General features: G+C 38.7%; 8 protein-coding genes across 8 annotated transcripts; all 8 read left to right on the top strand.

Annotated features, from left to right (window-relative positions):
• Nucleotides 1–42: 42 nt before the first annotated feature.
• LOC137003180 (coiled-coil domain-containing protein 1-like) lies at nucleotides 43–2,109 on the top strand. Its single transcript, XM_067363235.1, has 2 exons — nucleotides 43–1,150; nucleotides 1,811–2,109. Exons 1-2 carry the CDS (start codon nucleotides 43–45, stop codon nucleotides 2,107–2,109), a joined length of 1,407 nt encoding a protein of 468 aa, XP_067219336.1.
• Nucleotides 2,110–2,187: 78 nt separating this feature from the next.
• Nucleotides 2,188–4,209, top strand: LOC137003177 (coiled-coil domain-containing protein 1-like). The gene is made up of 2 exons (XM_067363233.1): nucleotides 2,188–3,262; nucleotides 3,920–4,209. Exons 1-2 carry the CDS (start codon nucleotides 2,188–2,190, stop codon nucleotides 4,207–4,209), a joined length of 1,365 nt encoding a protein of 454 aa, XP_067219334.1.
• A 78-nt stretch (nucleotides 4,210–4,287) lies between these two features.
• LOC137003175 (coiled-coil domain-containing protein 1-like) lies at nucleotides 4,288–6,336 on the top strand. Its single transcript, XM_067363227.1, has 2 exons — nucleotides 4,288–5,389; nucleotides 6,047–6,336. The coding sequence occupies exons 1-2, from the start codon at nucleotides 4,288–4,290 to the stop codon at nucleotides 6,334–6,336; spliced, it is 1,392 nt and encodes a 463-aa protein (XP_067219328.1).
• Nucleotides 6,337–6,414: 78 nt separating this feature from the next.
• LOC137003174 (coiled-coil domain-containing protein 1-like) lies at nucleotides 6,415–7,521 on the top strand. The gene has a single exon (XM_067363226.1). The coding sequence runs from the start codon at nucleotides 6,415–6,417 to the stop codon at nucleotides 7,519–7,521; it is 1,107 nt and encodes a 368-aa protein (XP_067219327.1).
• Nucleotides 7,522–13,328: 5,807 nt separating this feature from the next.
• Nucleotides 13,329–15,395, top strand: LOC137003173 (coiled-coil domain-containing protein 1-like). The gene is made up of 2 exons (XM_067363225.1): nucleotides 13,329–14,436; nucleotides 15,097–15,395. The coding sequence occupies exons 1-2, from the start codon at nucleotides 13,329–13,331 to the stop codon at nucleotides 15,393–15,395; spliced, it is 1,407 nt and encodes a 468-aa protein (XP_067219326.1).
• Nucleotides 15,396–15,473: 78 nt separating this feature from the next.
• Nucleotides 15,474–17,498, top strand: LOC137003172 (uncharacterized). Its single transcript, XM_067363224.1, has 2 exons — nucleotides 15,474–16,548; nucleotides 17,209–17,498. Exons 1-2 carry the CDS (start codon nucleotides 15,474–15,476, stop codon nucleotides 17,496–17,498), a joined length of 1,365 nt encoding a protein of 454 aa, XP_067219325.1.
• Nucleotides 17,499–17,576: 78 nt separating this feature from the next.
• Nucleotides 17,577–19,636, top strand: LOC137003170 (uncharacterized). Its single transcript, XM_067363222.1, has 2 exons — nucleotides 17,577–18,675; nucleotides 19,338–19,636. The coding sequence occupies exons 1-2, from the start codon at nucleotides 17,577–17,579 to the stop codon at nucleotides 19,634–19,636; spliced, it is 1,398 nt and encodes a 465-aa protein (XP_067219323.1).
• A 78-nt stretch (nucleotides 19,637–19,714) lies between these two features.
• On the top strand, nucleotides 19,715–21,765 carry LOC137003169 (coiled-coil domain-containing protein 1-like). The gene is made up of 2 exons (XM_067363221.1): nucleotides 19,715–20,807; nucleotides 21,467–21,765. The coding sequence occupies exons 1-2, from the start codon at nucleotides 19,715–19,717 to the stop codon at nucleotides 21,763–21,765; spliced, it is 1,392 nt and encodes a 463-aa protein (XP_067219322.1).
• Nucleotides 21,766–23,036: the final 1,271 nt, after the last annotated feature.

The following is a 23,036-nucleotide window of genomic DNA, read 5'->3' as shown; positions in this document are numbered from 1 at the left end:
GTTGATGATGATGATGTTAGTGGGACTGATGAAGATGGTGCTATGTATGATGAATATGGTGGAGATGATGGCGTTGAAGATGTTGTTGATGATGTTATTGTTGGTGATGAAGATGGTGAAGATGGTATTGTTGAAGAAGAAGAAGATGATGATGACAATAGTGTGTTTAAAGAAGATGGTGCCGTTGATGATGGTGAAGCTGAAGATGGTGTTATTGATAGTATTGAAGATGTTGATAACGATATTAATATTGGTGATGAAGATGGTGTAGATGGTGATGAAGGCTGCAAGATTGATGATGATATTGGGACTGATGAAGATGGTGTTGTTGATAGTATTGAGGAAGGTGATGTTGTTGACGACAATAGTGAGACTGATAAAGAGGGTGCTGAGGATGGTATAGATGATAGTAAAGATGTTGGTAATGTTGGCGAAGATGTTGAAGATGATGAATATGGCATAGATGATGGTATTGAAGATGTCGTTGATGAAGTTAATGTTGGTGATGAAGGCTGTGAGTTTGCTGATGATGGTAAAAATGAGGAAGATGATTTAGAGGTTGCTGATAGTAAAGGCTTTGCTGTTTGGGTTGATGATAATGAAGTTTGGAGTGAAGTTGGTGGTAGTGAGGATGATGATGATGATGATGATGATGATGATGATGAAGATGATGATGGGGGTGAGGATGATGAAGATGTTAATGATGTGTATGATATAGAGGAGGATGGTGGTGAGGTCAGTGGTGATGATGATGGTGAGGATGAAGAAGTTTGTGACATTGGTGATGATGGTGAGGAAGATGGAAATGCGGTTGTTGATGACAGTGTTGTGGTTGGTGATGATGGTGAAGATGGCTGCATAGTTGGTGATGTTAAAGATGGTAAGTATGACATAGGTTGTGTTGAGTTTGAAGAAGATGGTGACATTGGTGATGATGATGGTGTGGATGATAATGTTGATTCTGCTGAGCTTGTTGAAGATGAAGAGGATCTGGTTGGTGACATAGATGGTGAAGAGGGTAAAGATGACATCATGGTTGGTGAGGATGATGACTGTGGTGAGGTCTGTGATGATGGTGGGGTTAGTGATGAAGACCATTGGGGTGTTGAAAATAGTGGCAAGGCTGTTGATGCTGTAAGTGAAGATGATGGTAAATAATTTGAGAATGGTGGTGTGAAAACAAAAGAAAATTTGTATGGGTCTAGTGCTGTCTGATTTATCATAAAACAGGTCAACTAATTCAAGCATTTTTTTGGATTATAAATTCTGTAATTATTTCTTCGTCGATGCACAGTCTAGCACCAGTGCCATTGTACATTTTGTCACATATTATCATGAACTGCCCTCTAGTGGTCAAATTGCAGAACCGTGTTGGGGAGTTCAGCTTCTGTGAGTTTTTACAAGTGTGGGCATCTGCAGATGTGAGTAATGGGTGTGGAGAAAGGTCTTTATCATTGGTTGTAAAAGCTGTCTGTCAGGGTGTGGGGTAGGGCTAGGGGTGAGTTTCTGCTGTACCAATTCACCTTTCGAAACACCCATTACTCCAACCTGCAGCTATCCCTGTCTCACTTTTAAGAGTTGTGAAACCTGTTTCTTAAATCATATCAATCAATCAATTTCAATGTTTTCCTGACTCTTCATATAGAATATCTGAATTCACATAAAAATTATGCAGTAATAGTCTGTTTTTGGTCAATTATACTAATAATTGCAATAAATTACTAAAAATATATATTCAAATAGTTAAAATAGTCACCTGATAATGAGGTTATTGATGATGATGATGATGATGATGATAAGGATGTTGTAGTTGGTGCAGGTGGTGATGTTGAGGTTGATGATGAAGATTGTGGGGTTGAAGATGATTGTGCTGATAATTTTGGTGATGAAAATGGTGTAGATGATAACATTGAAGAAGATGATGATGACGATAGTGGGACTGATGAAGATGGTGCTGAGGATGGTGAATATGAGGAGGATGCTGTGGAAGATAGTATTGAAGACGTTGTTGATGATGATAATGATGTTAAAATTGGTGTTGAAGATGGGGATGATGATGGAGGCTGTGAGTTTGCTGATGATGGTAAAGATAAGGAAGATGATGTATAGGTTGCTGATAGTGAGGACTGTGCTACTGGGGTTGTTGTTGATGATGATGATGTTAGTGGGACTGATGAAGATGGTGCTATGTATGATGAATATGGTGGAGATGATAGCGTTGAAGATGTTGTTGATGATGTTATTGTTGGTGATGAAGATGGTGAAGATGGTATTGTTGAAGAAGAAGAAGATGATGATGACAATAGTGTGTTTGAAGAAGATGGTGCTGCTGATGATGGTGAAGCTGAAGATGCTGTTATTGATAGTATTGAAGATGTTGATAACGATATTAATATTGGTGATGAAGATGGTGTGGATGGTGATGAAGGCTGCAAGATTGATGATGATATTGGGACTGATGAAGATGGTGTTGTTGATAGTATTGAGGAAGGTGATGATGTTGACGACAATAGTGAGACTGATAAAGAGGGTGCTGAGGATGGTATAGATGATAGTAAAGATGTTGGTAATGTTGGCGAAGATGTTGAAGATGATGAATATGGTATAGATGATGGTATTGAAGATGTCGTTGATGAAGTTAATGTTGGTGATGAAGGCTGTGAGTTTGCTGATGATGGTAAAAATGAGGAAGATGATTTAGAGGTTGCTGATAGTAAAGGCTTTGCTGTTTGGGTTGATGATAATGAAGTTTGGAGTGAAGTTGGTGGTAGTGAGGATGATGATGATGATGATGATGAAGATGATGATGGGGGTGAGGATGATGAAGATGTTAATGATGTGTATGATATAGAGGAGGATGGTGGTGAGGTCAGTGGTGATGATGATGGTGAGGATGAAGAAGTTTGTGACATTGGTGATGATGGTGAGGAAGATGGAAATGCGGTTGTTGATGATGGTGAAGATGGCTGCATAGTTGGTGATGTTAAAGATGGTAAGTATGACATAGGTTGTGTTGAGTTTGAAGAAGATGGTGACATTGGTGATGATGATGGTGTGGATGATAATGTTGATTCTGCTGAGTTTGTTGAAGATGAAGAGGATCTGGTTGGTGACATAGATGGTGAAGATGGTAAAGATGGCATCATGGTTGGTGAGGATGATGACTGTGGTGAGGTCTGTGATGATGGTGGGGTTGGTGATGAAGACCATTGGGGTGTTGAAAATAGTGGCAAGGCTGTTGATGCTGTAAGTGAAGATGATGGTAAATAATTTGAGAATGGTGGTGTGAAAACAAAAGAAAATTTGTATGGGTCTAGTGCTGTCTGATCTATCATAAAACGGGTCAACTAATTCAAGCATTTTTTTGGATAATAAATTCTGTAATTATTTCTTCGTTGATGCACAGTCTAGCACCAGTGCCATTGTACATTTTGTCATATATTATCATGTACTGCCCTCTAGTGGTCAAATAGCAGAACCGTGTTGGGGAGTTCAGCTTCTGTGAGTTTTTACAAGTGTGGGCATCTGCAGATGTGAGTAATGGGTGTGGAGAAAGGTCTTTATCATTGGTTGTAAAAGCTGTCTGTCAGGGTGTGGGGTAGGGCTAGGGGTGAGTTTCTGCTGTACCAATTCACCTTTCGAAACGCCTATTACTCCAACCTGCAGCTATCCCTGTCTCACTTTTAAGAGTTGTGAAACCTGTTTCTTAAATCATATCAATCAATCAATTTCAATGTTTTCCTGACTCTTCATATAGAATATCTGAATTCACATAAAAACTATGCAGTAACAGTCTGTATTTGGTCAATTATACTAATAATTGCAATAAATTACTAAAAATATATATTCAAATAGTTAAAATAGTCACCTGATAATGAGGTTATTGATGATGATGATAAGGATGTTGTAGTTGGTGCAGGTGGTGATGTTGAGATTGACGATGAAGATTGTGGGGTTGAAGATGATTGTGCTGATAATTTTGGTGATGAAAATGGTGTAGATGGTAACATTGAAGAAAACGATGATGACGATAGTGGGACTGATGAAGATGGTGCTGAGGATGGTGAATATGAGGAGGATGCTGTGGAAGATAGTATTGAAGACGTTGTTGATGATGATAATGATGTTAAAATTGGTGTTGAAGATGGGGATGATGATGGAGGCTGTGAGTTTGCTGATGATGGTAAAGATAAGGAAGATGATGTATAGGTTGCTGATAGTGAGGACTGTGCTACTGGGGTTGTTGTTGATGATGATGATGTTAGTGGGACTGATGAAGATGGTGCTATGTATGATGAATATGGTGGAGATGATGGCGTTGAAGATGTTGTTGATGATGTTATTGTTGGTGATGAAGATGGTGAAGATGGTATTGTTGAAGAAGAAGAAGATGATGATGACAATAGTGTGTTTAAAGAAGATGGTGCCGTTGATGATGGTGAAGCTGAAGATGGTGTTATTGATAGTATTGAAGATGTTGATAACGATATTAATATTGGTGATGAAGATGGTGTAGATGGTGATGAAGGCTGCAAGATTGATGATGATATTGGGACTGATGAAGATGGTGTTGTTGATAGTATTGAGGAAGGTGATGTTGTTGACGACAATAGTGAGACTGATAAAGAGGGTGCTGAGGATGGTATAGATGATAGTAAAGATGTTGGTAATGTTGGCGAAGATGTTGAAGATGATGAATATGGCATAGATGATGGTATTGAAGATGTCGTTGATGAAGTTAATGTTGGTGATGAAGGCTGTGAGTTTGCTGATGATGGTAAAAATGAGGAAGATGATTTAGAGGTTGCTGATAGTAAAGGCTTTGCTGTTTGGGTTGATGATAATGAAGTTTGGAGTGAAGTTGGTGGTAGTGAGGATGATGACGATGATGATGATGATGATGAAGATGATGATGGGGGTGAGGATGATGAAGATGTTAATGATGTGTATGATATAGAGGAGGATGGTGGTGAGGTCAGTGGTGATGATGATGGTGAGGATGAAGAAGTTTGTGACATTGGTGATGATGGTGAGGAAGATGGAAATGCGGTTGTTGATGACAGTGTTGTGGTTGGTGATGATGGTGAAGATGGCTGCATAGTTGGTGATGTTAAAGATGGTAAGTATGACATAGGTTGTGTTGAGTTTGAAGAAGATGGTGACATTGGTGATGATGATGGTGTGGATGATAATGTTGATTCTGCTGAGCTTGTTGAAGATGAAGAGGATCTGGTTGGTGACATAGATGGTGAAGAGGGTAAAGATGACATCATGGTTGGTGAGGATGATGACTGTGGTGAGGTCTGTGATGATGGTGGGGTTAGTGATGAAGACCATTGGGGTGTTGAAAATAGTGGCAAGGCTGTTGATGCTGTAAGTGAAGATGATGGTAAATAATTTGAGAATGGTGGTGTGAAAACAAAAGAAAATTTGTATGGGTCTAGTGCTGTCTGATTTATCATAAAACAGGTCAACTAATTCAAGCATTTTTTTGGATTATAAATTCTGTAATTATTTCTTCGTCGATGCACAGTCTAGCACCAGTGCCATTGTACATTTTGTCACATATTATCATGAACTGCCCTCTAGTGGTCAAATTGCAGAACCGTGTTGGGGAGTTCAGCTTCTGTGAGTTTTTACAAGTGTGGGCATCTGCAGATGTGAGTAATGGGTGTGGAGAAAGGTCTTTATCATTGGTTGTAAAAGCTGTCTGTCAGGGTGTGGGGTAGGGCTAGGGGTGAGTTTCTGCTGTACCAATTCACCTTTCGAAACACCCATTACTCCAACCTGCAGCTATCCCTGTCTCACTTTTAAGAGTTGTGAAACCTGTTTCTTAAATCATATCAATCAATCAATTTCAATGTTTTCCTGACTCTTCATATAGAATATCTGAATTCACATAAAAATTATGCAGTAATAGTCTGTTTTTGGTCAATTATACTAATAATTGCAATAAATTACTAAAAATATATATTCAAATAGTTAAAATAGTCACCTGATAATGAGGTTATTGATGATGATGATAAGGATGTTGTAGTTGGTGCAGGTGGTGATGTTGAGATTGATGATGAAGATTGTGGGGTTGAAGATGATTGTGCTGATAATTTTGGTGATGAAAATGGTGTAGATGATAACATTGAAGAAGATGATGATGACGATAGTGGGACTGATGAAGATGGTGCTGAGGATGGTGAATATGAGGAGGATGCTGTGGAAGATAGTATTGAAGACGTTGTTGATGATGATAATGATGTTAAAATTGGTGTTGAAGATGGGGATGATGATGGAGGCTGTGAGTTTGCTGATGATGGTAAAGATAAGGAAGATGATGTATAGGTTGCTGATAGTGAGGATTGTGCTACTGGGGTTGTTGTTGATGATGATGATGTTAGTGGGACTGATGAAGATGGTGCTATGTATGATGAATATGGTGGAGATGATAGCGTTGAAGATGTTGTTGATGATGTTATTGTTGGTGATGAAGATGGTGAAGATGGTATTGTTGAAGAAGAAGAAGATGATGATGACAATAGTGTGTTTGAAGAAGATGGTGCTGCTGATGATGGTGAAGCTGAAGATGCTGTTATTGATAGTATTGAAGATGTTGATAACGATATTAATATTGGTGATGAAGATGGTGTGGATGGTGATGAAGGCTGCAAGATTGATGATGATATTGGGACTGATGAAGATGGTGTTGTTGATAGTATTGAGGAAGGTGATGATGTTGACGACAATAGTGAGACTGATAAAGAGGGTGCTGAGGATGGTATAGATGATAGTAAAGATGTTGGTAATGTTGGCGAAGATGTTGAAGATGATGAATATGGTATAGATGATGGTATTGAAGATGTCGTTGATGAAGTTAATGTTGGTGATGAAGGCTGTGAGTTTGCTGATGATGGTAAAAATGAGGAAGATGATTTAGAGGTTGCTGATAGTAAAGGCTTTGCTGTTTGGGTTGATGATAATGAAGTTTGGAGTGAAGTTGGTGGTAGTGAGGATGATGATGATGATGATGATGATGAAGATGATGATGGGGGTGAGGATGATGAAGATGTTAATGATGTGTATGATATAGAGGAGGATGGTGGTGAGGTCAGTGGTGATGATGATGGTGAGGATGAAGAAGTTTGTGACATTGGTGATGATGGTGAGGAAGATGGAAATGCGGTTGTTGATGACAGTGTTGTGGTTGGTGATGATGGTGAAGATGGCTGCATAGTTGGTGATGTTAAAGATGGTAAGTATGACATAGGTTGTGTTGAGTTTGAAGAAGATGGTGACATTGGTGATGATGATGGTGTGGATGATAATGTTGATTCTGCTGAGCTTGTTGAAGATGAAGAGGATCTGGTTGGTGACATAGATGGTGAAGATGGTAAAGATGGCATCATGGTTGGTGAGGATGATGACTGTGGTGAGGTCTGTGATGATGGTGGGGTTGGTGATGAAGACCATTGGGGTGTTGAAAATAATGGCAAGGCTGTTGATGCTGTAAGTGAAGATGATGGTAAATAATTTGAGAATGGTGGTGTGAAAACAAAAGAAAATTTGTATGGGTCTAGTGCTGTCTGATTTATCATAAAACGGGTCAACTAATTCAAGCATTTTTTTGGATTATAAATTCTGTAATTATTTCTTCGTTGATGCACAGTCTAGCATCAGTGCCATTGTACATTTTGTCACATATTATCATGTACTGCCCTCTAGTGGTCAAATAGCAGAACCGTGTTGGGGAGTTCAGCTTCTGTGAGTTTTTACAAGTGTGGGCATCTGCAGATGTGAGTAATGGGTGTGGAGAAAGGTCTTTATCATTGGTTGTAAAAGCTGTCTGTCAGGGTGTGGGGTAGGGCTAGGGGTGAGTTTCTGCTGTACCAATTCACCTTTCGAAACGCCCATTACTCCAACCTGCAGCTATCACTGTCTCACTTTTAAGAGTTGTGAAAACTGTTTCTTAAATCATATCAATCAATCAATTTCAATGTTTTCCTGACTCTTCATATAGAATATCTGAATTCACATAAAAATTATGCAGTAATAGTCTGTTTTTGGTCAATTATACTAATAATTGCAATAAATTACTAAATATATATATATTCAAATAGTTAAAATAGTCACCTGATAATGAGGTTATTGATGATGATGATGATGATGATGATAAGGATGTTGTAGTTGGTGCAGGTGGTGATGTTGAGATTGATGATGAAGATTGTGGGGTTGAAGATGATTGTGCTGATAATTTTGGTGATGAAAATGGTGTAGATGATAACATTGAAGAAGATGATGATGACGATAGTGGGACTGATGAAGATGGTGCTGAGGATGGTGAATATGAGGAGGATGCTGTGGAAGATAGTATTGAAGACGTTGTTGATGATGATAATGATGTTAAAATTGGTGTTGAAGATGGGGATGATGATGGAGGCTGTGAGTTTGCTGATGATGGTAAAGATAAGGAAGATGATGTATAGGTTGCTGATAGTAAAGGCTTTGCTGTTTGGGTTGATGATAATGAAGTTTGGAGTGAAGTTGGTGGTATTGAGGATGATGATGATGATGATGGGGGTGAGGATGATGAAGATGTTAATGATGTGTATGATATAGAGGAGGATGGTAGTGAGGTCAGTGGTGATGATGACGGTGAGGATGAAGAAGTTTGTGACATTGGTGATGATGGTGAGGAAGATGGAAATGCGGTTGTTGATGACAGTGTTGTGGTTGGTGATGATGGTGAAGATGGCTGCATAGTTGGTGATGTTAAAGATGGTAAGTATGACATAGGTTGTGTTGAGTTTGAAGAAGATGGTGACATTGGTGATGATGATGGTGTGGATGATAATGTTGATTCTGCTGAGCTTGTTGAAGATGAAGAGGATCTGGTTGGTGACATAGATGGTGAAGATGGTAAAGATGGCATCATGGTTGGTGAGGATGATGACTGTGGTGAGGTCTGTGATGATGGTGGGGTTGGTGATGAAGACCATTGGGGTGTTGAAAATAGTGGCAAGGCTGTTGATGCTGTAAGTGAAGATGATGGTAAATAATTTGAGAATAATGGTGTGAAAACAAAAGAAAATTTGTATGGGTCTAGTGCTGTCTGATCTATCATAAAACGGGTCAACTAATTCAAGCATTTTTTTGGATAATAAATTCTGTAATTATTTCTTCGTTGATGCACAGTCTAGCACCAGTGCCATTGTACATTTTGTCACATATTATCATGTACTGCCCTCTAGTGGTCAAATAGCAGAACCGTGTTGGGGAGTTCAGCTTCTGTGAGTTTTTACAAGTGTGGGCATCTGCAGATGTGAGTAATGGGTGTGGAGAAAGGTCTTTATCATTGGTTGTAAAAGCTGTCTGTCAGGGTGTGGGGTAGGGCTAGGGGTGAGTTTCTGCTGTACCAATTCACCTTTCGAAACGCCCATTACTCCAACCTGCAGCTATCCCTGTCTCACTTTTAAGAGTTGTGAAACCTGTTTCTTAAATCATATCAATCAATCAATTTCAATGTTTTCCTGACTCTTCATATAGAATATCTGAATTCACATAAAAACTATGCAGTAACAGTCTGTATTTGGTCAATTATACTAATAATTGCAATAAATTACTAAATATATATATATTCAAATAGTTAAAATAGTCACCTGATAATGAGGTTATTGATGATGATGATGATAAGGATGTTGTAGTTGGTGCAGGTGGTGATGTTGAGATTGACGATGAAGATTGTGGGGTTGAAGATGATTGTGCTGATAATTTTGGTGATGAAAATGGTGTAGATGGTAACATTGAAGAAAACGATGATGACGATAGTGGGACTGATGAAGATGGTGCTGAGGATGGTGAATATGAGGAGGATGCTGTGGAAGATAGTATTGAAGACGTTGTTGATGATGATAATGATGTTAAAATTGGTGTTGAAGATGGGGATGATGATGGAGGCTGTGAGTTTGCTGATGATGGTAAAGATAAGGAAGATGATGTATAGGTTGCTGATAGTGAGGACTGTGCTACTGGGGTTGTTGTTGATGATGATGATGATGATGTTAGTGGGACTGATGAAGATGGTGCTATGTATGATGAATATGGTGGAGATGATGGCGTTGAAGATGTTGTTGATGATGTTATTGTTGGTGATGAAGATGGTGAAGATGGTATTGTTGAAGAAGAAGAAGATGATGATGACAATAGTGTGTTTAAAGAAGATGGTGCCGTTGATGATGGTGAAGCTGAAGATGGTGTTATTGATAGTATTGAAGATGTTGATAACGATATTAATATTGGTGATGAAGATGGTGTAGATGGTGATGAAGGCTGCAAGATTGATGATGATATTGGGACTGATGAAGATGGTGTTGTTGATAGTATTGAGGAAGGTGATGTTGTTGACGACAATAGTGAGACTGATAAAGAGGGTGCTGAGGATGGTATAGATGATAGTAAAGATGTTGGTAATGTTGGCGAAGATGTTGAAGATGATGAATATGGCATAGATGATGGTATTGAAGATGTCGTTGATGAAGTTAATGTTGGTGATGAAGGCTGTGAGTTTGCTGATGATGGTAAAAATGAGGAAGATGATTTAGAGGTTGCTGATAGTAAAGGCTTTGCTGTTTGGGTTGATGATAATGAAGTTTGGAGTGAAGTTGGTGGTAGTGAGGATGATGATGATGATGTGGGTGAGGATGATGAAGATGTTAATGATGTGTATGATATAGAGGAGGATGGTGGTGAGGTCAGTGGTGATGATGATGGTGAGGATGAAGAAATTTGTGACATTGGTGATGATGGTGAGGAAGATGGAAATGCGGTTGTTGATGACAGTGTTGTGGTTGGTGATGATGGTGAAGATGGCTGCATAGTTGGTGATGTTAAAGATGGTAAGTATGACATAGGTTGTGTTGAGTTTGAAGAAGATGGTGACATTGGTGATGATGATGGTGTGGATGATAATGTTGATTCTGCTGAGCTTGTTGAAGATGAAGAGGATCTGGTTGGTGACATAGATGGTGAAGATGGTAAAGATGGCATCATGGTTGGTGAGGATGATGACTGTGGTGAGGTCTGTGATGATGGTGGGGTTAGTGATGAAGACCATTGGGGTTTTGAAAATAGTGGCAAGGCTGTTGATGCTGTAAGTGAAGATGATGGTAAATAATTTGAGAATGGTGGTGTGAAAACAAAAGAAAATTTGTATGGGTCTAGTGCTGTCTGATTTATCATAAAACAGGTCAACTAATTCAAGCATTTTTTTGGATTATAAATTCTGTAATTATTTCTTCGTCGATGCACAGTCTAGCACCAGTGCCATTGTACATTTTGTCACATATTATCATGAACTGCCCTCTAGTGGTCAAATAGCAGAACCGTGTTGGGGAGTTCAGCTTCTGTGAGTTTTTACAAGTGTGGGCATCTGCAGATGTGAGTAATGGGTGTGGAGAAAGGTCTTTATCATTGGTTGTAAAAGCTGTCTGTCAGGGTGTGGGGTAGGGCTAGGGGTGAGTTTCTGCTGTACCAATTCACCTTTCGAAACGCCCATTACTCCAACCTGCAGCTATCACTGTCTCACTTTTAAGAGTTGTGAAAACTGTTTCTTAAATCATATCAATCAATCAATTTCAATGTTTTCCTGACTCTTCATATAGAATATCTGAATTCACATAAAAATTATGCAGTAATAGTCTGTTTTTGGTCAATTATACTAGGGCTGTAGTCAACCAAAGAAATGCTTAGTCGACCAAAGTCCTGTCCTGCGCAACGATCAGTCGACTAAAAAAAAAAAAAAAAGACGCGATGTCTTTTTTGATTGAACATTTATTAAACAATTATAATAGAGCATTTATAAAACAACAACGAAAAACATCAATAATACATAAAACTATAATAATAATACAATTATTTGAAAATTAGGTTATTTTTTAAACTACAAAGTGAGGAGTTCTGTCCTAGGTCTAGTGACCGACCACCTGACCACACCACACGCTACAAAAAAATATAACTGCTAAAACTGCCAAATAATGAAAAATCCTAAACAAAAGCTCTCAATTATACAGGCTGTATATATTCTTCTTTACTTTCAAAACTATGGGTTAACTTTTGTCCAACCGATCTAGGCGTTTTAAAACAAACACAAACAAACCCAAAATAGCCTTAAAAAAACACTAATAATAATAGGCTATATAGTAGGAAGGCCTATAGATTTATTTTCGTTTTGTTACATTATATAGGCTATTTTCAAACGCGTCAAGTGTACAAATAAATTGAGTCAAAATCTATTGAGTCAGCATAATAAAACCGTTAAGGCTACTTACAGATCTGCAGGCCTAGTCCACCTTTTTTATGTTGTGGGCCAAAAACACAAACATGTCCACATTCTTGGGTAAAAGACAGCTCCTCGACTTGTTAACAATAAATCCTGCTTTGGAAAATATGCGCTCTGCAGGAGTGGAGGTTGCAGGGATGTAGCGTTCTAACTGAATGAATACAGCAAAACTACCTTACGTTATTCCTTACTGAGCGCGAAGCAGCAGTGCAGCCAGCCACAGGAGTGGTTCCAGAGTGTTCATGTGGTGCGCTAAACTGTGGCGCCGTTATAAAATAGCCTAAATTAAAGCATTTAAAGTTTGGTATAAAACATAGGCTAATTATATTTAGAATACAGTTATATATAACTGCTAATAAAGGAATAAATATCAAGGAGTAAATCAATGAAAAATTCTTTATTGGTAAAAAAAAAAAAAAAAAAATTTGCAACTGGTCGACCAATGAGAATGTCAGTCGACCAAAACGGCATCGACTGATTAGTCGACTAAACGACTAAAGTTGACAGCCCTAAATTATACTAATAATTGCAATAAATTACTAAATATATATATATATTCAAATAGTTAAAATAGTCACCTGATAATGAGGTTATTGATGATGATGATGATGATACGGATGTTGTAGTTGGTGCAGGTGGTGATGTTGAGATTGATGATGAAGATTGTGGGGTTGAAGATGATTGTGCTGATAATTTTGGTGATGAAAATGGTGTAGATGATAACATTGAAGAAGATGATGATGACGATAGTGGGACTGATGAAGATGGTGCTGAGGATGGTGAATATGAGGAGGATGCTGTGGAAGATAGTATTGAAGACGTTGTTGATGATGATAATGATGTTAAAATTGGTGTTGAAGATGGGGATGATGATGGAGGCTGTGAGTTTGCTGATGATGGTAAAGATAAGGAAGATGATGTATAGGTTGCTGATAGTGAGGACTGTGCTACTGGGGTTGTTGTTGATGATGATGATGTTAGTGGGACTGATGAAGATGGTGCTATGTATGATGAATATGGTGGAGATGATGGCGTTGAAGATGTTGTTGATGATGTTATTGTTGGTGATGAAGATGGTGAAGATGGTATTGTTGAAGAAGAAGAAGATGATGATGACAATAGTGTGTTTAAAGAAGATGGTGCCGTTGATGATGGTGAAGCTGAAGATGGTGTTATTGATAGTATTGAAGATGTTGATAACGATATTAATATTGGTGATGAAGATGGTGTAGATGGTGATGAAGGCTGCAAGATTGATGATGATATTGGGACTGATGAAGATGGTGTTGTTGATAGTATTGAGGAAGGTGATGTTGTTGACGACAATAGTGAGACTGATAAAGAGGGTGCTGAGGATGGTATAGATGATAGTAAAGATGTTGGTAATGTTGGCGAAGATGTTGAAGATGATGAATATGGCATAGATGATGGTATTGAAGATGTCGTTGATGAAGTTAATGTTGGTGATGAAGGCTGTGAGTTTGCTGATGATGGTAAAAATGAGGAAGATGATTTAGAGGTTGCTGATAGTAAAGGCTTTGCTGTTTGGGTTGATGATAATGAAGTTTGGAGTGAAGTTGGTGGTAGTGAGGATGATGATGATGATGATGATGATGATGATGATGAAGATGATGATGGGGGTGAGGATGATGAAGATGTTAATGATGTGTATGATATAGAGGAGGATGGTGGTGAGGTCAGTGGTGATGATGATGGTGAGGATGAAGAAGTTTGTGACATTGGTGATGATGGTGAGGAAGATGGAAATGCGGTTGTTGATGACAGTGTTGTGGTTGGTGATGATGGTGAAGATGGCTGCATAGTTGGTGATGTTAAAGATGGTAAGTATGACATAGGTTGTGTTGAGTTTGAAGAAGATGGTGACATTGGTGATGATGATGGTGTGGATGATAATGTTGATTCTGCTGAGCTTGTTGAAGATGAAGAGGATCTGGTTGGTGACATAGATGGTGAAGAGGGTAAAGATGACATCATGGTTGGTGAGGATGATGACTGTGGTGAGGTCTGTGATGATGGTGGGGTTAGTGATGAAGACCATTGGGGTGTTGAAAATAGTGGCAAGGCTGTTGATGCTGTAAGTGAAGATGATGGTAAATAATTTGAGAATGGTGGTGTGAAAACAAAAGAAAATTTGTATGGGTCTAGTGCTGTCTGATTTATCATAAAACAGGTCAACTAATTCAAGCATTTTTTTGGATTATAAATTCTGTAATTATTTCTTCATCGATGCACAGTCTAGCACCAGTGCCATTGTACATTTTGTCACATATTATCATGAACTGCCCTCTAGTGGTCAAATTGCAGAACCGTGTTGGGGAGTTCAGCTTCTGTGAGTTTTTACAAGTGTGGGCATCTGCAGATGTGAGTAATGGGTGTGGAGAAAGGTCTTTATCATTGGTTGTAAAAGCTGTCTGTCAGGGTGTGGGGTAGGGCTAGGGGTGAGTTTCTGCTGTACCAATTCACCTTTCGAAACACCCATTACTCCAACCTGCAGCTATCCCTGTCTCACTTTTAAGAGTTGTGAAACCTGTTTCTTAAATCATATCAATCAATCAATTTCAATGTTTTCCTGACTCTTCATATAGAATATCTGAATTCACATAAAAATTATGCAGTAATAGTCTGTTTTTGGTCAATTATACTAATAATTGCAATAAATTACTAAAAATATATATTCAAATAGTTAAAATAGTCACCTGATAATGAGGTTATTGATGATGATGATGATGATGATGATAAGGATGTTGTAGTTGGTGCAGGTGGTGATGTTGAGGTTGATGATGAAGATTGTGGGGTTGAAGATGATTGTGCTGATAATTTTGGTGATGAAAATGGTGTAGATGATAACATTGAAGAAGATGATGATGACGATAGTGGGACTGATGAAGATGGTGCTGAGGATGGTGAATATGAGGAGGATGCTGTGGAAGATAGTATTGAAGACGTTGTTGATGATGATAATGATGTTAAAATTGGTGTTGAAGATGGGGATGATGATGGAGGCTGTGAGTTTGCTGATGATGGTAAAGATAAGGAAGATGATGTATAGGTTGCTGATAGTGAGGACTGTGCTACTGGGGTTGTTGTTGATGATGATGATGTTAGTGGGACTGATGAAGATGGTGCTATGTATGATGAATATGGTGGAGATGATAGCGTTGAAGATGTTGTTGATGATGTTATTGTTGGTGATGAAGATGGTGAAGATGGTATTGTTGAAGAAGAAGAAGATGATGATGACAATAGTGTGTTTGAAGAAGATGGTGCTGCTGATGATGGTGAAGCTGAAGATGCTGTTATTGATAGTATTGAAGATGTTGATAACGATATTAATATTGGTGATGAAGATGGTGTGGATGGTGATGAAGGCTGCAAGATTGATGATGATATTGGGACTGATGAAGATGGTGTTGTTGATAGTATTGAGGAAGGTGATGATGTTGACGACAATAGTGAGACTGATAAAGAGGGTGCTGAGGATGGTATAGATGATAGTAAAGATGTTGGTAATGTTGGCGAAGATGTTGAAGATGATGAATATGGTATAGATGATGGTATTGAAGATGTCGTTGATGAAGTTAATGTTGGTGATGAAGGCTGTGAGTTTGCTGATGATGGTAAAAATGAGGAAGATGATTTAGAGGTTGCTGATAGTAAAGGCTTTGCTGTTTGGGTTGATGATAATGAAGTTTGGAGTGAAGTTGGTGGTAGTGAGGATGATGATGATGATGATGATGAAGATGATGATGGGGGTGAGGATGATGAAGATGTTAATGATGTGTATGATATAGAGGAGGATGGTGGTGAGGTCAGTGGTGATGATGATGGTGAGGATGAAGAAGTTTGTGACATTGGTGATGATGGTGAGGAAGATGGAAATGCGGTTGTTGATGATGGTGAAGATGGCTGCATAGTTGGTGATGTTAAAGATGGTAAGTATGACATAGGTTGTGTTGAGTTTGAAGAAGATGGTGACATTGGTGATGATGATGGTGTGGATGATAATGTTGATTCTGCTGAGCTTGTTGAAGATGAAGAGGATCTGGTTGGTGACATAGATGGTGAAGATGGTAAAGATGGCATCATGGTTGGTGAGGATGATGACTGTGGTGAGGTCTGTGATGATGGTGGGGTTGGTGATGAAGACCATTGGGGTGTTGAAAATAGTGGCAAGGCTGTTGATGCTGTAAGTGAAGATGATGGTAAATAATTTGAGAATGGTGGTGTGAAAACAAAAGAAAATTTGTATGGGTCTAGTGCTGTCTGATCTATCATAAAACGGGTCAACTAATTCAAGCATTTTTTTGGATTATAAATTCTGTAATTATTTCTTCGTTGATGCACAGTCTAGCACCAGTGCCATTGTACATTTTGTCACATATTATCATGTACTGCCCTCTAGTGGTCAAATAGCAGAACCGTGTTGGGGAGTTCAGCTTCTGTGAGTTTTTACAAGTGTGGGCATCTGCAGATGTGAGTAATGGGTGTGGAGAAAGGTCTTTATCATTGGTTGTAAAAGCTGTCTGTCAGGGTGTGGGGTAGGGCTAGGGGTGAGTTTCTGCTGTACCAATTCACCTTTCGAAACGCCCATTACTCCAACCTGCAGCTATCCCTGTCTCACTTTTAAGAGTTGTGAAACCTGTTTCTTAAATCATATCAATCAATCAATTTCAATGTTTTCCTGACTCTTCATATAGAATATCTGAATTCACATAAAAACTATGCAGTAACAGTCTGTATTTGGTCAATTATACTAATAATTGCAATAAATTACTAAAAATATATATTCAAATAGTTAAAATAGTCACCTGATAATGAGGTTATTGATGATGATGATGATAAGGATGTTGTAGTTGGTGCAGGTGGTGATGTTGAGATTGATGATGAAGATTGTGGGGTTGAAGATGATTGTGCTGATAATTTTGGTGATGAAAATGGTGTAGATGATAACATTGAAGAAGATGATGATGACGATAGTGGGACTGATGAAGATGGTGCTGAGGATGGTGAATATGAGGAGGATGCTGTGGAAGATAGTATTGAAGACGTTGTTGATGATGATAATGATGTTAAAATTGGTGTTGAAGATGGGGATGATGATGGAGGCTGTGAGTTTGCTGATGATGGTAAAGATAAGGAAGATGATGTATAGGTTGCTGATAGTGAGGACTGTGCTACTGGGGTTGTTGTTGATGATGATGATGTTAGTGGGACTGATGAAGATGGTGCTATGTATGATGAATATGGTGGAGATGATGGCGTTGAAGATGTTGTTGATGATGTTATTGTTGGTGATGAAGATGGTGAAGATGGTATTGTTGAAGAAGAAGAAGATGATGATGACAATAGTGTGTTTAAAGAAGATGGTGCCGTTGATGATGGTGAAGCTGAAGATGGTGTTATTGATAGTATTGAAGATGTTGATAACGATATTAATATTGGTGATGAAGATGGTGTAGATGGTGATGAAGGCTGCAAGATTGATGATGATATTGGGACTGATGAAGATGGTGTTGTTGATAGTATTGAGGAAGGTGATGTTGTTGACGACAATAGTGAGACTGATAAAGAGGGTGCTGAGGATGGTATAGATGATAGTAAAGATGTTGGTAATGTTGGCGAAGATGTTGAAGATGATGAATATGGCATAGATGATGGTATTGAAGATGTCGTTGATGAAGTTAATGTTGGTGATGAAGGCTGTGAGTTTGCTGATGATGGTAAAAATGAGGAAGATGATTTAGAGGTTGCTGATAGTAAAGGCTTTGCTGTTTGGGTTGATGATAATGAAGTTTGGAGTGAAGTTGGTGGTAGTGAGGATGATGATGATGATGATGATGATGATGATGATGATGGGGGTGAGGATGATGAAGATGTTAATGATGTGTATGATATAGAGGAGGATGGTGGTGAGGTCAGTGGTGATGATGATGGTGAGGATGAAGAAGTTTGTGACATTGGTGATGATGGTGAGGAAGATGGAAATGCGGTTGTTGATGACAGTGTTGTGGTTGGTGATGATGGTGAAGATGGCTGCATAGTTGGTGATGTTAAAGATGGTAAGTATGACATAGGTTGTGTTGAGTTTGAAGAAGATGGTGACATTGGTGATGATGATGGTGTGGATGATAATGTTGATTCTGCTGAGCTTGTTGAAGATGAAGAGGATCTGGTTGGTGACATAGATGGTGAAGATGGTAAAGATGGCATCATGGTTGGTGAGGATGATGACTGTGGTGAGGTCTGTGATGATGGTGGGGTTGGTGATGAAGACCATTGGGGTGTTGAAAATAGTGGCAAGGCTGTTGATGCTGTAAGTGAAGATGATGGTAAATAATTTGAGAATGGTGGTGTGAAAACAAAAGAAAATTTGTATGGGTCTAGTGCTGTCTGATTTATCATAAAACGGGTCAACTAATTCAAGCATTTTTTTGGATTATAAATTCTGTAATTATTTCTTCGTTGATGCACAGTCTAGCACCAGTGCCATTGTACATTTTGTCACATATTATCATGTACTGCCCTCTAGTGGTCAAATAGCAGAACCGTGTTGGGGAGTTCAGCTTCTGTGAGTTTTTACAAGTGTGGGCATCTGCAGATGTGAGTAATGGGTGTGGAGAAAGGTCTTTATCATTGGTTGTAAAAGCTGTCTGTCAGGGTGTGGGGTAGGGCTAGGGGTGAGTTTCTGCTGTACCAATTCACCTTTCGAAACGCCCATTACTCCAACCTGCAGCTATCCCTGTCTCACTTTTAAGAGTTGTGAAACCTGTTTCTTAAATCATATCAATCAATCAATTTCAATGTTTTCCTGACTCTTCATATAGAATATCTGAATTCACATAAAAATTATGCAGTAATAGTCTGTATTTGGTCAATTATACTAATAATTGCAATAAATTACTAAATATATATATATTCAAATAGTTAAAATAGTCACCTGATAATGAGGTTATTGATGATGATGATGATGATGATGATAAGGATGTTGTAGTTGGTGCAGGTGGTGATGTTGAGATTGATGATGAAGATTGTGGGGTTGAAGATGATTGTGCTGATAATTTTGGTGATGAAAATGGTGTAGATGATAACATTGAAGAAGATGATGATGACGATAGTGGGACTGATGAAGATGGTGCTGAGGATGGTGAATATGAGGAGGATGCTGTGGAAGATAGTATTGAAGACGTTGTTGATGATGATAATGATGTTAAAATTGGTGTTGAAGATGGGGATGATGATGGAGGCTGTGAGTTTGCTGATGATGGTAAAGATAAGGAAGATGATGTATAGGTTGCTGATAGTGAGGACTGTGCTACTGGGGTTGTTGTTGATGATGATGATGTTAGTGGGACTGATGAAGATGGTGCTATGTATGATGAATATGGTGGAGATGATGGCGTTGAAGATGTTGTTGATGATGTTATTGTTGGTGATGAAGATGGTGAAGATGGTATTGTTGAAGAAGAAGAAGATGATGATGACAATAGTGTGTTTGAAGAAGATGGTGCTGCTGATGATGGTGAAGCTGAAGATGGTGTTATTGATAGTATTGAAGATGTTGATAACGATATTAATATTGGTGATGAAGATGGTGTGGATGGTGATGAAGGCTGCAAGATTGATGATGATATTGGGACTGATGAAGATGGTGTTGTTGATAGTATTGAGGAAGGTGATGTTGTTGACGACAATAGTGAGACTGATAAAGAGGGTGCTGAGGATGGTATAGATGATAGTAAAGATGTTGGTAATGTTGGCGAAGATGTTGAAGATGATGAATATGGCATAGATGATGGTATTGAAGATGTCGTTGATGAAGTTAATGTTGGTGATGAAGGCTGTGAGTTTGCTGATGATGGTAAAAATGAGGAAGATGATTTAGAGGTTGCTGATAGTAAAGGCTTTGCTGTTTGGGTTGATGATAATGAAGTTTGGAGTGAAGTTGGTGGTAGTGAGGATGATGATGATGATGATGATGATGATGATGGGGGTGAGGATGATGAAGATGTTAATGATGTGTATGATATAGAGGAGGATGGTGGTGAGGTCAGTGGTGATGATGATGGTGAGGATGAAGAAGTTTGTGACATTGGTGATGATGGTGAGGAAGATGGAAATGCGGTTGTTGATGACAGTGTTGTGGTTGGTGATGATGGTGAAGATGGCTGCATAGTTGGTGATGTTAAAGATGGTAAGTATGACATAGGTTGTGTTGAGTTTGAAGAAGATGGTGACATTGGTGATGATGATGGTGTGGATGATAATGTTGATTCTGCTGAGCTTGTTGAAGATGAAGAGGATCTGGTTGGTGACATAGATGGTGAAGAGGGTAAAGATGACATCATGGTTGGTGAGGATGATGACTGTGGTGAGGTCTGTGATGATGGTGGGGTTAGTGATGAAGACCATTGGGGTGTTGAAAATAGTGGCAAGGCTGTTGATGCTGTAAGTGAAGATGATGGTAAATAATTTGAGAATGGTGGTGTGAAAACAAAAGAAAATTTGTATGGGTCTAGTGCTGTCTGATTTATCATAAAACAGGTCAACTAATTCAAGCATTTTTTTGGATTATAAATTCTGTAATTATTTCTTCGTCGATGCACAGTCTAGCACCAGTGCCATTGTACATTTTGTCACATATTATCATGAACTGCCCTCTAGTGGTCAAATAGCAGAACCGTGTTGGGGAGTTCAGCTTCTGTGAGTTTTTACAAGTGTGGGCATCTGCAGATGTGAGTAATGGGTGTGGAGAAAGGTCTTTATCATTGGTTGTAAAAGCTGTCTGTCAGGGTGTGGGGTAGGGCTAGGGGTGAGTTTCTGCTGTACCAATTCACCTTTCGAAACGCCCATTACTCCAACCTGCAGCTATCCCTGTCTCACTTTTAAGAGTTGTGAAACCTGTTTCTTAAATCATATCAATCAATCAATTTCAATGTTTTCCTGACTCTTCATATAGAATATCTGAATTCACATAAAAATTATGCAGTAATAGTCTGTTTTTGGTCAATTATACTAATAATTGCAATAAATTACTAAATATATATATATTCAAATAGTTAAAATAGTCACCTGATAATGAGGTTATTGATGATGATGATGATGATGATAAGGATGTTGTAGTTGGTGCAGGTGGTGATGTTGAGATTGATGATGAAGATTGTGGGGTTGAAGATGATTGTGCTGATAATTTTGGTGATGAAAATGGTGTAGATGATAACATTGAAGAAGATGATGATGACGATAGTGGGACTGATGAAGATGGTGCTGAGGATGGTGAATATGAGGAGGATGCTGTGGAAGATAGTATTGAAGACGTTGTTGATGATGATAATGATGTTAAAATTGGTGTTGAAGATGGGGATGATGATGGAGGCTGTGAGTTTGCTGATGATGGTAAAGATAAGGAAGATGATGTATAGGTTGCTGATAGTGAGGACTGTGCTACTGGGGTTGTTGTTGATGATGATGATGTTAGTGGGACTGATGAAGATGGTGCTATGTATGATGAATATGGTGGAGATGATGGCGTTGAAGATGTTGTTGATGATGTTATTGTTGGTGATGAAGATGGTGAAGATGGTATTGTTGAAGAAGAAGAAGATGATGATGACAATAGTGTGTTTGAAGAAGATGGTGCTGCTGATGATGGTGAAGCTGAAGATGGTGTTATTGATAGTATTGAAGATGTTGATAACGATATTAATATTGGTGATGAAGATGGTGTGGATGGTGATGAAGGCTGCAAGATTGATGATGATATTGGGACTGATGAAGATGGTGTTGTTGATAGTATTGAGGAAGGTGATGTTGTTGACGACAATAGTGAGACTGATAAAGAGGGTGCTGAGGATGGTATAGATGATAGTAAAGATGTTGGTAATGTTGGCGAAGATGTTGAAGATGATGAATATGGCATAGATGATGGTATTGAAGATGTCGTTGATGAAGTTAATGTTGGTGATGAAGGCTGTGAGTTTGCTGATGATGGTAAAAATGAGGAAGATGATTTAGAGGTTGCTGATAGTAAAGGCTTTGCTGTTTGGGTTGATGATAATGAAGTTTGGAGTGAAGTTGGTGGTAGTGAGGATGATGATGATGATGATGATGATGATGATGGGGGTGAGGATGATGAAGATGTTAATGATGTGTATGATATAGAGGAGGATGGTGGTGAGGTCAGTGGTGATGATGATGGTGAGGATGAAGAAGTTTGTGACATTGGTGATGATGGTGAGGAAGATGGAAATGCGGTTGTTGATGACAGTGTTGTGGTTGGTGATGATGGTGAAGATGGCTGCATAGTTGGTGATGTTAAAGATGGTAAGTATGACATAGGTTGTGTTGAGTTTGAAGAAGATGGTGACATTGGTGATGATGATGGTGTGGATGATAATGTTGATTCTGCTGAGCTTGTTGAAGATGAAGAGGATCTGGTTGGTGACATAGATGGTGAAGATGGTAAAGATGGCATCATGGTTGGTGAGGATGATGACTGTGGTGAGGTCTGTGATGATGGTGGGGTTGGTGATGAAGACCATTGGGGTGTTGAAAATAGTGGCAAGGCTGTTGATGCTGTAAGTGAAGATGATGGTAAATAATTTGAGAATGGTGGTGTGAAAACAAAAGAAAATTTGTATGGGTCTAGTGCTGTCTGATTTATCATAAAACAGGTCAACTAATTCAAGCATTT

Source organism: Chanodichthys erythropterus, chromosome 16 (assembly GCF_024489055.1).
Source record: "Chanodichthys erythropterus isolate Z2021 chromosome 16, ASM2448905v1, whole genome shotgun sequence".
NCBI classification, from domain to species: Eukaryota; Metazoa; Chordata; class Actinopteri; order Cypriniformes; family Xenocyprididae; genus Chanodichthys; species Chanodichthys erythropterus.
Note: the sequence above shows the minus strand (reverse complement) of the source record. Positions and strands in the feature narration are given on the sequence as shown.